Below are 16,588 nucleotides of genomic sequence, written 5' to 3' on the forward strand. Positions count from 1 at the left end.
TGCCTGTCAAGCATTGCAATCTTCTCATCCAAACGCATTGCCAACAAGTGAGATATTTCAACAACAACATCCATCGACTCTTTGTAGGTAGCTGCCCTTGAAAGTAAAGGCTCAAACAACACCATTAGCTTATCGTACCTGTCAATATTAAACATTATATGTGAACAACAGATACACAATGACAACATGTACACATTATGAGCTTTAATAAAATAATAATTGTTTTAATGAAATAATAATTCTTACCTACACACAACTTTTGTCTTCAATGGGTTGTGGTACATCACCCTGACCTTCGTATGCTTCCTTTCAACATCTTTCCGCCAACGACGAAGTATGTACTTGCCAGGAATTTTAGTCTGGTTATTCAAGTCATAAACCAATATCATATGCCTACACATTATACCGTGACATTCAAAGTGCTTACAATCACAAGATGCTTCCTTGGTAACGTAATTATACGTTGCAACAAACTTCGTCTTATGCTTCGTAACAATCTCCTTCCTTGCGTGTTTAGGCTTTATCCAAACCCTATCCTCAAGCTCGTACTCTTCAATAGACTCATCCAACATTTTCTTGCTCAAACACCGCACATACAGTACCCTACTACACTCTCTTTGGACCTCATGAAATTTGGCGTCCGTGTATAATTTCTGGAAAAGTTCCTCGGTTGGGAAACAGGTGACAATTTGCCTTAGATTTCTCGCAGTGCTCGTATCGGCCATACTTTCTTCATTTGCCCTTGCCTCCATTGCTTCACAGTAAGCCTCAACAAACTCATACAAATGAGTATGCTTGTGTACAAATTGATCAAAAAAGCTGTTTATACTTTCAACTCGTTGGGTCGTCTTCATGCCAGCCCAAAATAAATGCTTCACATACGCAGGAACCCACATGTTCCTTTCCGCATACAACCCTGATCAGATGAATTTCACCAACAACTCATGTAACTGATCAGTTGCACAGATCAGGATCACTGATCAGGTAGACTGATCAGAGCACTAATCAGGAACACTGATCAGGTACACAGATCAGGTGCACAGATCAGGATCACTGATCAGGTGCACTGATCAGGTACACTGATCAGGTGCACTGATCAGGTGCACTGATCAGGTACACTGATCAGGTGCACTGATCAGGTGCACTGATCAGGTGCACTGATCAGGTGCACTGATCAGGTGTGTGCAAAGATCAGTGGTGGTGTGCACAGATCAGTGGTGGTGTGCACAGATCAGTGGTGGTGTGCACAGATCAGTGGTGGTGTGCATCAGTTTAGATTATTTTTTTCAGAATAAATATATAATTCACAGACGGAGAATGTACCTTCAAGCCAATCATCATCAACCTGGTACCTCTCCATCACTGTTGCCCAATTTAATTCAAACTCATCACATGTTAGACTATCATATATTGCGCGCTCCAAGTCTACCTTTAAATCGGGGTACTCTACATGCGTTCCAAGCTTCCTACTAAACTTCTGAAGAATGTGCCATATGCACCACCTATGACATGTATTGCTCATGGTTGTTCTCAAAGCCCTCCTCATCGCGGGATCTTGATCAGTCAATATCCCAATTGGGGCTTTACCACCCATACATTCTAACTAATTGCCGAAAATCCACTCAAATGTGTCACTATTTTCATGCGAAACAAGCGCACATCCAAGTAATATGCTCTGACCATGATGATTTACACCAACAAAGTTCGCAAACGGCATTTTATATTTATTGGTCAAGTACGTACTATCAAAGCAGACAACATCACCAAACTCCTCATAAGCAGCTCTACTACGAGCATCAACCCATAAAACATCCTGCAACATCCCTTTTGCATCTTGCCAGTACACGTGAAAAAAATCAGAATTATCCGCTTTCATCTTCTTAAAATAGTCAAACATTGCCCTCGCATCACCACCACTTGTCCTTGCCTTCCTCACCTTCACAACCACTCCATTAAGATCCTTCCGTAGGAAAGGCATTCTACCTCTACCATTCCGTTGCACCGCCATTAAGTTATAAGTTTGAGCTACAGACATACCAGATTGCGAACATACATTCGCTTGTCTCAACACATGAGGATTTTCCCTTAAAAACTTCTTCCGGTTATAAGCAATAATCCTAGACTTACTAGGGGTGGGGTGATGATTTTCATGAACCATTACTGCTCTACGTATCACCCATTCTCCTAACTTATTTACACTTGCAAATACATGTACGGGACATTGACATTTCTTAGACTTGCGTACCCCACTCCCAATTACTTCATGGAGTGAATCGGATGCCTTGCGCCTTCTTTCCGGCACACCATAGCACTCACAAGTCCACAAACAATTACGCTTCTCTTTCCCGATTCCTTTCTCTTTATCAGAGCCAACCACAGATTTCACCGTACCACAACGACAGGCAATACCAAAACCCTTTTGTTTGGCATACCCCCTAAACTGTTCTTCAATCTCCTCCCAACAAGGAAACACCATACCAACCTTCAATTCAAGAACTTCCTCCTCTTCCCCGTAGGCAGTTACTACCATTCGCTTTTTTGGGGTTGTGAAACAATCCTCACCACCCTCCTACAATTACATTAAAGCCAACCCCCATCACAATTACCAATCTCAACCAACCAATTCCAAACCAGAACACACACCAATATAATGCTCAAAAAAATCATCCTTTATAATCTTTTTGGAAATCTTACATTATTATTAATTACCATCAAATTTATAATCTTACATCATTAATTAGCATCATTTCCAAGTTCAGTATTAATTTTAATGATTAATTAATGCATTCAATCATTCATTTTAATGATTAATTCAACAATCAACAAATTCAGTAAATCAATAAATTCATACCAACAAACCAATAGATTAATACCAATCAACACATTAACCAATCGCAATAAATTTCAAATAACGAAAAACAATCAGATTTTACAAATCCCTAACACATGATTGCTACAAAATCCATAAAACATCAAAAATTGGAGTGAAGTGCCATTGAATGCCATTTCCAGAAACATATGAGTGCCATTTGTTAGGTTATGATACATATGACATTACATAAATCATGCGGAAACAACCATTAACCCAGGACAACATATTATTTACACATAATCATATAGCATAATTTAGATGCATACTCTTTGTTGCGTGCCCTCCCTAGCTGCGCCCGAACCGAACAAGAACAAGTCTTTAGGACTCCAAGTGTCGTCCCTCCGTAGATAGTCCACAGCACGTCCGGATCCGCCTTAAGATTGACCAACTAGAATCGCCCTTAAGGTACTAGAAAATTTCGGCACTTTTGAGCAAGATGTGTGTTTTAATTTTCTCTCAAAAACTCACTTTTGAATACTTTGAAACTTCTGTGTAAATTATGACCCCTAGGCCTTTATTTATAGAGTTATGGAAAAGGAATCGTAATCCTAGTAGGATACGAATTAATCGAAATTAGAATCCTACATGAATTCTATTTAATTAATTTATCCAATTAGGAATAGAAACTTAATCATACTGACTCTTGTAGATTCAGGAATCACGCATGAGCACAAACTCACACACACACGGCAGCCACAAGGGCTGCCCATGCGCGTGCGAGCAGCAGCCCGCGCAGCACGGCCCACGCAGCCGTGGCCCTTGGCGCGCGCTGGGCCTGCCTTGCGGTAGGCCTGGGCGCTGCCTTGGCTGGGCTTGTGGCGCGTATGCTTGCTGGGCGATGGCCCCGGCTTCGTGCTGGGCCTTCGTCCGGCAAGCCTCGTCCGATGCTAATTCGTACGATACGCTTCCGATTAAATTTCCATTTCCGGAATCTATTTCCGATACGAACAATATTTAATATTTCCGATTCCGGAATTAATTTCCGTTTCGAACAAATATTTAATATTTCCGTTTCCGGAATTATTTTCCGATTCCGGCAATATTTCCGATTCTGACAATATTTCCGTTTCCGGCAATATTTCCGATTCTGGTAATATTTCCATTTCCAATAATATTTTCCGATACGTACCATGTTTCCGTTTCCGGCAACATCTACGACTTGGATAATATTCATATTTCCGATACGATCCATATTTCCGTTTCCGGCAATATCATCGTTTCCGGAGTATTCATTTCTTGCCTGTGACGATCTTAGCTCCCACTGAAACCAAGATCCGTCGGTTCCGAATATTCATAGATGGAGTATTTAATGCCATTAAATACTTGATCCGTTTACGTACTATTTGTGTGACCCTACGGGTTCAGTCAAGAGTAAGCTGTGGATTAATATCATTAATTCCACTTGAACTGAAGCGGCCTCTAGCTAGGCATTCAGCTCACTTGATCTCACTGAATTATTAACTTGTTAATAAATACTGAACCGCATTTATTAGACTTAACATAGAATGCATACTTGGACCAAGGGCATTATTTCCTTCAGTCTCCCACTTGTCCTTAGGGACAAGTGTGCATTACCTAATTCCTTTGTCGCTCGATGCTTGCTCTTGAACATAAGGTAAGAGTTGTCATCCTTATTATGTCCAGAGGTGTTCCTCGGTTTCAGAGTTCAACTGATCAAATAAACAGATAATCATAGCCTATGATTCATCCGAGCACGGCCATGCATTTCACAGTTTCTAGCTCTCCGAGTGGCCTTGTACAACTTTTAAGCATCTCATCCCGATTTATGGGAGGACAATCCCAATCTTGCGATCTTGAGATTAGACTTCGTTTGATAGGTGATTACCTGAGCGTTGCCTTTATAGCCTCCTTTTACGGTGCGACGGTTGGTCAACGTCAAAGCAACCAGTTCTCAAGCAAGTAATCTCAAATCACTCAGGTATTGTGGATTTAGTGTCTAATAATTTAATGAAATTTACTTATGACAGACTTTCATCTCTTACAGTAAAGTTTCATAGGTCTTGTCCGATACTAGTCTTCCCAAAGTAAGTATCTATGCAAATGATTATGACATTGCCATGTCCACATAGTTCAAGAAACAGAACTACTAGTCATCTTGCATTCTAATCGTCTAACGTTTTCTATGCGTCCAATTTTATAGAAAACTCCGACTAGGGACCATTTTCAACCTTTGACATTCAAGTTCACTTGATAGACATTTCTTAGTCACAGGACTGGTCCTGACAGTCTATCTTGAATATATCGTCAAATTTGAAGGGACTCATCATTTAATACTAAACCAAGATTAAATGGAATATGAAAATACATTTCATATATGATAAATGTTCAACCCCAATGTTTTATAACCATGGGCCTCAAACCCATCTTCTAAAACAATTCATGGAATTCAAAGCTATGCTTGATTTCCAGTGCTACAACGTGAGTGTTGCTTCTCACTTGTTGCATAGGTTTAGTTATCATGCTTTGCCAATCTTAATATCCTTTTCATCGAATGTTCTTCGAGATATGATGATAAGATCTTTTCGAGTTTGTTTATTATGTGATCTAGTCTTTCTTACTTCGATGGTGGTATTACTCATTTTGCAATGAAGAACCATCAAGTTAGCAGACGTTTTTCTTGCTTCAAGAGTGGTTCTACGCATTTTTCAATGAAGAACCATCGAGCCAGCAGACAGGTGATCTACCCAAGTTCAGTGAAGAACTTTAAACAACCCTGTTTTATTGCTTCTTAGGCAATAATTACTTTTACTTCAACTGTTTAGGTTGCTAGTGATGCTTTGTTTGGATTTACTTATCCAAGCAGTTCACAGATATGTGGAAGACTTTCCAGCTGTATCTTAGAACATAGAAATTAATATTTTAATTTCCCACGCAACAACTCATGGTCTCCAATCCATGTTGCCATTTCAAAACACGATGCTCTATAGCTCGTCCTTATCAATGGTTAACTCCAAAGGGTCTTGTTTGATCCTTTGCCAGTGTTTATGCGTGTAGCATCAATATTTAGCATATCTTTATTTCCTTGAATCAAGAAGTAATCCTATGTACCTTTTCAAGTACCATAAGTTTTTCTTGATCTCAATCTAATTGGTCTTCACTTAGATCAATAGAGATTGGTATATGTTCGTCATGCCTAAAGTCATACGATACGTTTTTGGCGATCCTCATATTATATCATACATGATAAATTCTTTTGCAGAATAATTCCCAATTTGAATTCTATTCATGTAACTTTAGCTCATTCAATTTCAGTAGATACTGAATCCAGCTAAATTCTTTGACATATAATATAGGTGAAGAATCTCATTAGATTCTTTGATGTTAACTTAGTAAATGCTTATACATAGTTCAAACATTCTTTTACTTAGATTTATTCACATGGGTCGAATATCTCCAATGGAGACTTTCGTGTTTGATTCAGTAAATGCCATTACTTAATCCAAAACATTGATATAAGATCTTTGTAAATAGATCTTAATACCCAGTATGCACTAAGTTTCGCCTTGGTCCAACATTGATGAATAATTTCAAACCTAAGTTATTAGCATTTGAATGTTATTTCACAATAGAGAGATATGTGTGTGATACACATAGGACCAATTAAGTTTTATGTACTCCCACTAAACTTCTTATATATCTATAAGAATCATGTACATTTTATGAAACTAAAATACTTATTAGCTTCACTAAAATACATTTCTAATTCCCAATTGCTTGCTTAAATCTGTACTTAGATTTCATAAGCTAGCTTTCTTTTTCAAGCATTTATTTGGATCCACAAATCCTATGACATACCATGTGCATAGTTTATTCCAACATTTGACTGAGGAATACGTTTTGTCATCCAATTGCTATATGTACCAATATGCAATCATTGCTTGAATTATAGACTTGAGCATTACGATTATGCATGAGGTTTCAACACAATTCACACCATGAATTTGCTTGTAACATTTAGCAACTAATCTAGCTTTGTGTGTGAACACAATTCCATGTTTGATGGTTTTTATCCTTAAAACAAACCTTGCAACCAATAGGTGTGAAACTATTCTTGCAAATCAACAAAATTTCAATTTTGTCATCAAAACATTGAGTATGTTTTATGGCCTCTAACCATTTAAAACATTTAGTCTATATATGGCCTCTAACCATTTTAGGGAATCTGGGTTTTGTCATAGCTTTCTTACAAGTCACAAACTCATTAATCTACATGATAATAGTTTGACTGCAAGTTGTAGGTTTCTTCACTATTTAATAGAAGAATCTCATAGTTTCATTGACCCGATCTCTATGTTTCTTTACTATCTAATAGAAGAATCTCATAGTTTCAGTGACTTGAATTCTATGCCTACTTGGGTATAGAACATCAAACATTAGAATATCAATAGCCACTTAAAGTCCTTTGAATATTCTGTTCTCCTTGAAGCACTTGTAAAGTCTTCTAAGAGATGTCTATTCTTTAAAGCCACTTCTAAAGTCTTAAAGAATAAGTTCGGATTTTCTGAAGCACTTCGAAAAGCCTCCGGAATGTCCGTTTTATGTTTGTTGTTCGCCTCGAAAACTTTCGAGGTCTTTTTTCTCCCACTTGTCATTTTGGAAACGAATCTCCAAAAGGACATTATTTCGAGCAAACAAACATTATGTTCTCAAAAATTTGTGGTAGAAACAATACCCTTGTGTCTCATTTGAATAAATCACAATGAAACATATATCTAGACTTGGGCCTTAGTTTGTTGAATAACAAACACTAAGCTCCCACTGAGTTTAGCAACTCCCTAGATATATTTTATGAAAAGTTATTCTGAAATTACTTTTCAATAGCTTTGACGAATTTGGTTTAGTTTGGTGGTAGTTGAGCATTTTGTTTTAGAAATTATAGGAAAAGTCTTTATGATTCATCATTGATCGAATCAAGTGCTATTTGACTTCGATTATTCCAACTAAGATATGTTATATCTTATGGACCTAGATTGTGAAATTACAACACACAATCATTGATGATCATATTTGGTCTCAAGTAATCATCAACATGATCTAACCTAGATCTTTATGATTTCTTGCCAAGTGGATTTTATACTTCTGAATCTTTGAACTAGTCAAACAGATTCAAACTTATATCACTTTGAGTAAATAAACCTATATTCACTCAAATCCATGTGAAATAATAAAGTCATAAAATCTTTCTTTAGCTTTGAACTCTATTGTCTAGGAGTTCTAACAATAGTTCATATCTTTTGTTACTTTCAACAAGTAAGACTAGTCGTCTTAAATTGATCTAGAAATCAATCAACTTTCAAAAGTCCATCAAAATAGAGCTTTTGAATGTTAACTTGTTGATATGGTCTAAGCAACAATGCCAAAGATTAGTGGAACTCAAATCAAGGGTTTGATTTGAACCTAGTAAAGTTCTTTAAAGAGTTGTTTGTTTTAATCAAGCATATTGACTCATTCCGTAAATGACCATTTCATTCAAATAAACAAACAAACAAGCATTGTTTTTGTTCTTCTGAATGTGAGTCTTTCTGTGTTTGAAGCAGAAATTTAGGTATGCTGATTATGGAACAAAATAGCCATTTAGTTCCAGCCTTTGAAAGGACTTAAAACAAACTAGATGACCCTACAACTAATGTAGCATTGCCATGCTTCATTTCCCACTTGTAGGTCATTAGTGTATCCTAGCTTCCATTGTTTGAGTTATTACCGAAGTAAGAACCTCAAGCGGTATATGATACCAAGGAAGTTTGATTGCTAGGTCACTTCTCTTTAAACATAAATTTATAGGTAGAAACGGAATCGTAAATTCCTTTCATTTGTTCCTCGTTTTCCTATTTCTTGTACCCTTTCTTATAGTCTTAAGAATTGAATTCTTTAGTGTTGACTTTTATACTTTGTTAGACATGTCCAATGTCACCAACAAGGTTCTTTACCATTTTAATTTATGTTGAATATTCTGTTTCAACTAGATGATCTTACCAGAAGCTTCTAAAGTTCTCTAAGCATCGATCTATTCGAATGTCTAGGAACTAGACTCATTCGAGAATTAAATGGAAAAAGGATTTTAGGTTGTTAACCATTGGTAAAGCTGAGCGTTTAAACTCAATGCTTTATGATCTCAAAACCACATTGTATTTTGAATTCACAAGCACCAATCGGTTTGCCATTCGACTTTGATACTCGAAAACAACCATAAAAGTCGATATAAGAAACGTACATTTTAAATTGCTCACTTTCTCTCATTTCCGTGAATCGTTCTTGGATTCACTACCAATCGAGGAAATTTACTGTTACCTTTCTAAAAGGATTTATTGCAGTGCAAGATATTTAATTATAAACAATAATTAAAACATACATTGAAGCATGCAAAGTCTAAACATTTATCATGAATAATAACTTGAAATTAAAGCAACCATGCAATTCAAACAAGTTATTAGCATTTTATTCGATTTTATTGTTCCGGCAGGTGTGAATAAAATGATTCCAAGACCCTAAAACCATTGAAGAATTAAGCACAGTTTGTCGACTCAATTCTAAAACATTTTAGGTAAGCAAAAGCCTTTTGCTAATAGTCTAGAAACTACTCTTGGTTGATAGGTACGTCTAAGAACTTATTAGGTAAACCTATCGATTTTGCCACGACATAAAAGGACTCCTTACTTATATCGTTGAGTTTCACCAAAACTAACGTGTACTCACAATTATTTGTGTACCTTGCCCCTTTAGGACCAATAAGTAACACCTCGCTGAGCGAAAACTATTACTAGATTGATGTAAAGGATATCCAAGCAAGTGTATATTTTGGCATGGCACCTTTTAACTCAATTTTTAAGTTTGGAACTTAAGGCTCTTACTATGTTGGTTAGATTTTAAGTGAACTAAAATCCTTAATCATGCAACATAATCAAGCTTTTGATCTCATGCATTTTAAGACATATTTAAAACAATAAATAACTTAAAACATGCATAAGATATTTGTGATCTAGTATGGCCCGACTTCATCTTGAAGCTTTGACTTCAAAGTCCGTCTTGAAAATCTCCGTGGGAGGCACCATTTTCTTCAAATAGGATAAGCTATAACTAATTACAACTATTTGATGGTACGCAGACCATATTTGAATTGAAAAATAACTTTGGTACTTTAGACCAATTACATTCAAATTAATGGTACGCAGACCATATTTTCTATCCTATTTGGGCCATACTAGTCACTTCATAACCTGCAAAACAGTACATATACAATATATACCATTCACCCATTCATTATCATGAATGGCCCACATAGCTGGTTAGTAAAACACATTATGCATCACGTAAACATTTGCAGCAATTAATCAAGGGCACCAATAATCTACCAATTATTCAGTCCTTATTAATTCTAATCAAGTTGTTTTAACCTTAAGGATTTGTAGACCTAATCAAGAGTTTATGACTAAAAAGCGCTCCCACTTAAACCAATAAATTCATATGCTTTACTAATTTTAAACATAAAATTGTATTTCTAGTCTAACCGGAAACATACAAATTTAATTAAAATTTAAAGCTCATATAAATTTATAATTGAATCCAAAAATTTAATTTAATTTCAGTCGCATTTAAATTAATTCATGATTTTAATTTTAGTAAAATAATTAGAATAAATTACATTTATTATAATTATAATATTCAAAATTAAAATCCAAGAAATTAATTCAAATTATTAATTTTAAAATTAATTAAAATTACGTGAACTGAAATTTTCAAATTAAATATTCAAAACGATCTAATCGTAACGCAAACACCCTACGCGTTGCACGCCCATGGGCCGTACGCACACAGCCATTGCTGGCCATGTGCGCGCAGCCCATGCGCTCGTCGCATAGCTGCTGCTGTCCTATCGCAAGCCTCCGCACAGCGCCCCATCGCACGCGAGCTATCGCTCGCAGTGCGCGCGCGCGAGATCGCTCGCTGGGCGCGCTGGCTCGCTCGCTGTGCGCGCGAGCCATCGCTCGCTGGGGCGCGACATCGCTCGCTGGGCGAGCGACATCGCGCGCTGCGCGCGCGAGCCATCGCTCGCTGGGGCGCGACATCGCTCGCTGGGCGAGCGACATCGCGCGCTGCGCGCGCGAGCAGTGCTGGGCGCAGCGCTCGTGGCACGCGAGCTTGCGCTCGCTGCGCGCGAGGCTGCGCGCACTTGTGCGAGGCAGCGCGCGTTGTGGCGCAGCTCGCTTGCTGCCCACACGCGACTGCCTTGGCTCGCCCTTCGCCCATGCCCATTCGTTCATTGCTCGTGGCACACGACACAAGGCAGGGCTGCTGCCTTGTGCTTGTGCACTACGCCCTTGCTCATTGCATTCGTGCCGCACGGGCGACGAGCTCCCTTGCTCGTCGTCGCATGCCCGCATTATACAACACCCCTTAAGGGTAACACGAAGCGTCCATTGCTTCGTGCGTGCAAGTTATTTGAACGAATCGCATAAAAATTTAAAATTTATATTTAAAATTAATGACAAATTAATAAATAATATTAATTTCATAATTTTAGGGCGAAAAAATCGAAAATTTATTATCCAATTGATTTCCGATTGATATGGATTCAAGTCTAGGTCATAAAAATTTAAAATTTATCGTAAATTTACAATTTTTATGGTGGTTTTTAATCATAGGTTTCTAATTAAATTACAATTAATTATGAAAATCAAATTAATTCTAAATTATTCTAATTTTCAACAAATTAATCATAATTACAAATTAGATTGCATAATTAACAAGACTAGGCATTCAAACTTGTTAAACATATGCAGTAGGTCAATCAAAAATTCAAGATTTATCAACAAGAATCGCAAATATTTAATTTAACATCTTAAATTTACGAAATTTTGCATTCGAAAAACTAAAACCTTCGAAAAGTCATAGTTAGGCTTCGAATTTGAGAATTCTGGGTTCGGCAGAAAAATTCTATTTTTGTCAAAATTTTAGAATGCCTTTTACATGCGGAATTGACACAAAAATCACTCAATTCGGATGAGTAACGAAGAAACTGCCGAAAAACTGCGTACGTATAATTAAATAAACGCAATTTGCAATTAATTAACAATTACGAAAATTAATCACCCCTTTTAATTCTTGCAAATTTGTAATATTTAACCATGTTCATGCAATTTAGATTATGAAAATAATAAGGGGCTCGTGATACCACTGTTAGGTTATGATACATATGACATTACATAAATCATGCGGAAACAACCATTAACCCAGGACAACATATTATTTACACATAATCATATAGCATAATTTAGATGCATACTCTTTGTTGCGTGCCCTCCCTAGCTGCGCCCGAACCGAACAAGAACAAGTCTTTAGGACTCCAAGTGTCGTCCCTCCGTAGATAGTCCACAGCACGTCCGGATCCGCCTTAAGATTGACCAACTAGAATCGCCCTTAAGGTACTAGAAAATTTCGGCACTTTTGAGCAAGATGTGTGTTTTAATTTTCTCTCAAAAACTCACTTTTGAATACTTTGAAACTTCTGTGTAAATTATGACCCCTAGGCCTTTATTTATAGAGTTATGGAAAAGGAATCGTAATCCTAGTAGGATACGAATTAATCGAAATTAGAATCCTACATGAATTCTATTTAATTAATTTATCCAATTAGGAATAGAAACTTAATCATACACTGACTCTTGTAGATTCAGGAATCACGCATGAGCACAAACTCACACACACACGGCAGCCACAAGGGCTGCCCATGCGCGTGCGAGCAGCAGCCCGCGCAGCACGGCCCACGCAGCCGTGGCCCTTGGCGCGCGCTGGGCCTGCCTTGCGGTAGGCCTGGGCGCTGCCTTGGCTGGGCTTGTGGCGCGTATGCTTGCTGGGCGATGGCCCCGGCTTCGTGCTGGGCCTTCGTCCGGCAAGCCTCGTCCGATGCTAATTCGTACGATACGCTTCCGATTAAATTTCCATTTCCGGAATCTATTTCCGATACGAACAATATTTAATATTTCCGATTCCGGAATTAATTTCCGTTTCGAACAAATATTTAATATTTCCGTTTCCGGAATTATTTTCCGATTCCGGCAATATTTCCGATTCTGACAATATTTCCGTTTCCGGCAATATTTCCGATTCTGGTAATATTTCCATTTCCAATAATATTTTCCGATACGTACCATGTTTCCGTTTCCGGCAACATCTACGACTTGGATAATATTCATATTTCCGATACGATCCATATTTCCGTTTCCGGCAATATCATCGTTTCCGGAGTATTCATTTCTTGCCTGTGACGATCTTAGCTCCCACTGAAACCAAGATCCGTCGGTTCCGAATATTCATAGATGGAGTATTTAATGCCATTAAATACTTGATCCGTTTACGTACTATTTGTGTGACCCTACGGGTTCAGTCAAGAGTAAGCTGTGGATTAATATCATTAATTCCACTTGAACTGAAGCGGCCTCTAGCTAGGCATTCAGCTCACTTGATCTCACTGAATTATTAACTTGTTAATAAATACTGAACCGCATTTATTAGACTTAACATAGAATGCATACTTGGACCAAGGGCATTATTTCCTTCACCATTTCCATGAAAAATCAATTGGATAATTTATAGAACAGATCTAGATTCATACCTCTTCGTCGGAGGAGGATTGTGGTTCATACCTCCATATGAAGTCTTCTTCTTCCTCTTCTACTTCAACCTCGCGACTACCTTCACCAATTTCGTCACCAATTTCGTCACCAATGCCCTCCATTTGCGAAATTGACATTATGGAGCAACCCCCAAATAATATCTCAACAAACGTGGTGTTCGAAAAAAATGGTGTTCGAAAATGGGTTTGATGAAGAAAAAGAGAAGAAGAAGAAAAAAAAAATGGGTTTGATTTTTTTTTTTTGGTATGAATTACGGTGGTGTTCGACAATGGAGTTCGAAGAATTGGTGGTGTTCGAATATGGTGAGTCTAGCAATTGGAACCCAACACTCAGTAAGAAAGAAGACCTAAAAGATAGGGGTTTAATGATTGCCAACTCAGCAATGCCACGTCACCATCACGTTTTACAATTTCACTATTCCGTTATCCATTTCCCCCCAAAATTATTTCACAATTACATTTATCTTTTTTTTTGGGTTGGCATGTATTTGCCAATACATGCCAGGCATGTATTTGGACTTCCTCGTAAAAAGGGTGCTAGAAAAAATTATTGATTTTGGATCCACACTAATATTACTCCCTTCGTCTCTTAATACTCGGCATGTTTTGACTTTTTGCACTATTCACATAATTCACTTTGACCCTATTTTATTTATAGTATATGAAAACGAATGTTATTATATAATATATTGTTGGCTTCATCTTAATATATATACTTTCAAAATATATTAATATTTTTATAAGTTTTTATAATATATAGTTAAAGAAATTGGTGGTCAAAGTTGTGCATTGATAAACGTGTCCGGTTAAAACAGGTCGAGTATTAAGGGACAGAGGGAGTATTAAGGACCAAATCCACTCAAGAATAATCCAAGTAAGTAAGTTGCTGTATTTAGTTCTTTTGGGGGTTTTTTTGGTGTTTTTGGGTTGTAATGTGGTTCTTGGTTAAACGAACAAACCAAAAACAAGTGAGAATAACCTTAATTAAAAGATTTAATGATGATCCTTAAAAGATACTCCGTACTTGAAAACAAAACCAGGCTGTAGATGACATAATTATGTCAGCAAAGTACTACGGAGAAGCTTAGAAGAAATAAGATCGATCTGTGAAGGAATTAGTTGTCATTAGTAAAACCAAATCAAAGGATTTGATTCTAATTAATGTGAATTAATTAACAGCAGCATCTCTTGTTTTGTCTCTTCGGTTTGCTCACCACACACTAATTATGTGATTATGTTCTATAATTAGCAGTTTAGCTTCCCTCGTAGACTCTCTCAAAGGTTACCAGCCTCGCCTTTTTAAGCTACCAGTTGCTACTTTGTCTCTCTAATTAACTTTGGGGGCTATCATTTGCATCTAATTACATTAATTATCACTGCTAACTGTAGCTGTGTAGGGGACCATCTTTGTTGATTCTTTTTGCTTACATAAGCATTCAATTTAAAATTGGACTTATCGATTTCTATTTCTGTTGGTCGGAATTCTGAATTATTAGTTTGGATGATGGTAAAATTTGAACTAGTAATGTGATATTTTTAGGGATATAATTTTAAGTACGACTACTATTAATTGCTATTTTTTTTATCGGAATTATCTTGGTGATTCTAAATTGTTATTCGTGTTGATGGTTACTGATAGTATTGTAATTTCTAAATTGCATAGAACGTAGATCGGTAGACATATGAATTTAACATTTTGAAAGTGTTATTCTTTGTAATTTTGTTGAGAAGCCAAGTTATCGCCATCAAGTTTTATGCACTTAGAAAGAAGTAATGTACACTCTCTTAAATAAATGTCCTCGTTTACTCTACTTTTATACGCATTATTTGGATATGAAAACGTAAGGTGTACATATAGGTGCATAATAGATACTCTCGTTCAATGTTTAACCACATTCCTGCTCTACCATTTAAGCTGAAAACAAATATAGAAAAATTGGCCAATAACTATTTGCCAAACAAAGGATTTTGTTTAATTTATTCATTGTGTTTGCATATGGGATAAAAATATATACACATAAAAGGCGACTACTATCATAGAAGTATTTGTATTCTCCTATTATCAGCAATTATTTCATTGAAATGTTGATTTCATGATTGGGCCCATAAACCCGAAAGTCTTCCATGTGTATTAAATAAAACGAGATCTATAAAATTGGTTAGTTTGAAACATTACGTCAGAGACCATTAAAGAACAGAGGAAATTGTTACTGAATGTTGTTTTACATTTGGCTTCCATTTTCACTACTTTTATTCTTTTAAACAGATGTTGGTGATGACATAATTATTCAATACAACGTGCCTTTTAATTAGACTTTTGACTTGAACCTCATTGCTTAATGATCTCAACTAAAACACTCAAAAATATCTCTAATACAACCGTTATAAAAATCCTTTGTGGTATAAATGAATAAGTATTCAAAGACAATGATATAGATCAAAACCAACTGAGGTTGGCATGAGTGGTTAAAAGTCTCTTATTCATTAACCAAGGTCGCGCGTTGCCGGGTTCAAGCCTTAGGTATGGAAAAAATCTCAACTGGGAGGGATGCTGTCCATCGAGGTACTCACGCAAACTCCCGCGGGAGATTAATCCACTCGGCGAAGGCGGTGTGAACTCCTCGTAGTAGAACCAAAAAAAATAATATAGACCAGATACGATCTCAAGTCGGTTTGAATAGCACTTATAATAATTTAACAAACTAAGCAAGTTCACATTCACATTTAGTCCAAAACTCTCAATAATTAAAGTATGGGATCATATAGGACTAGATTATATATGACACAAACACAATAATTAGCATGCAACATTATTAAACTCTGGTTAATCATCATAATTAAAATTGAGGAGTTGTATAATTAAGTTAAGTCGAAGATTTGAAGAGTGATATTGTCAAGACATATTGGACTCTTGGTCTAGATTGTAAGGTGACAACGAAAACAGGATTGAGTAATCGTAGTCCAATATTCCGGCAAATATGACCATTAAACAGTACAACAAAGACATATATACTCATGCATGGAGTACCTTTTTATTGATGGTAAAACATTCTTATTACTTTCTG

General features: G+C 36.8%; 1 protein-coding gene across 1 annotated transcript; it reads right to left on the minus strand.

Moving 5' to 3' along the window:
- Window positions 1-1,603: 1,603 nt before the first annotated feature.
- Window positions 1,604-13,625, minus strand: LOC110800176 (protein FAR-RED IMPAIRED RESPONSE 1-like). The gene is made up of 2 exons (XM_056838950.1): window positions 13,503-13,625; window positions 1,604-2,569 (listed from the first exon to the last, which is right to left on the minus strand). Exons 1-2 carry the CDS (start codon window positions 13,623-13,625, stop codon window positions 1,604-1,606), a joined length of 1,089 nt encoding a protein of 362 aa, XP_056694928.1.
- Window positions 13,626-16,588: the final 2,963 nt, after the last annotated feature.

The sequence above is a fragment of the Spinacia oleracea genome, chromosome 3, assembly GCF_020520425.1.
Source record: "Spinacia oleracea cultivar Varoflay chromosome 3, BTI_SOV_V1, whole genome shotgun sequence".
Taxonomy (NCBI): domain Eukaryota; kingdom Viridiplantae; phylum Streptophyta; class Magnoliopsida; order Caryophyllales; family Amaranthaceae; genus Spinacia; species Spinacia oleracea.

What these genes read in the sequence shown, in the direction of transcription:
- LOC110800176 (XM_056838950.1), bottom strand. Translation starts at nt 13,625, where the DNA reads ATGGAGGGCATTGGTGACGAAATTGGTGACGAAATTGGTGAAGGTAGT. An exon ending in AATCCTCCTCCGACGAAGAG is followed by an intron (nt 2,570 to 13,502) that starts GTATGAATCTAG and finishes ATGTAATTGTAG; the next exon opens with GAGGGTGGTGAGGATTGTTT.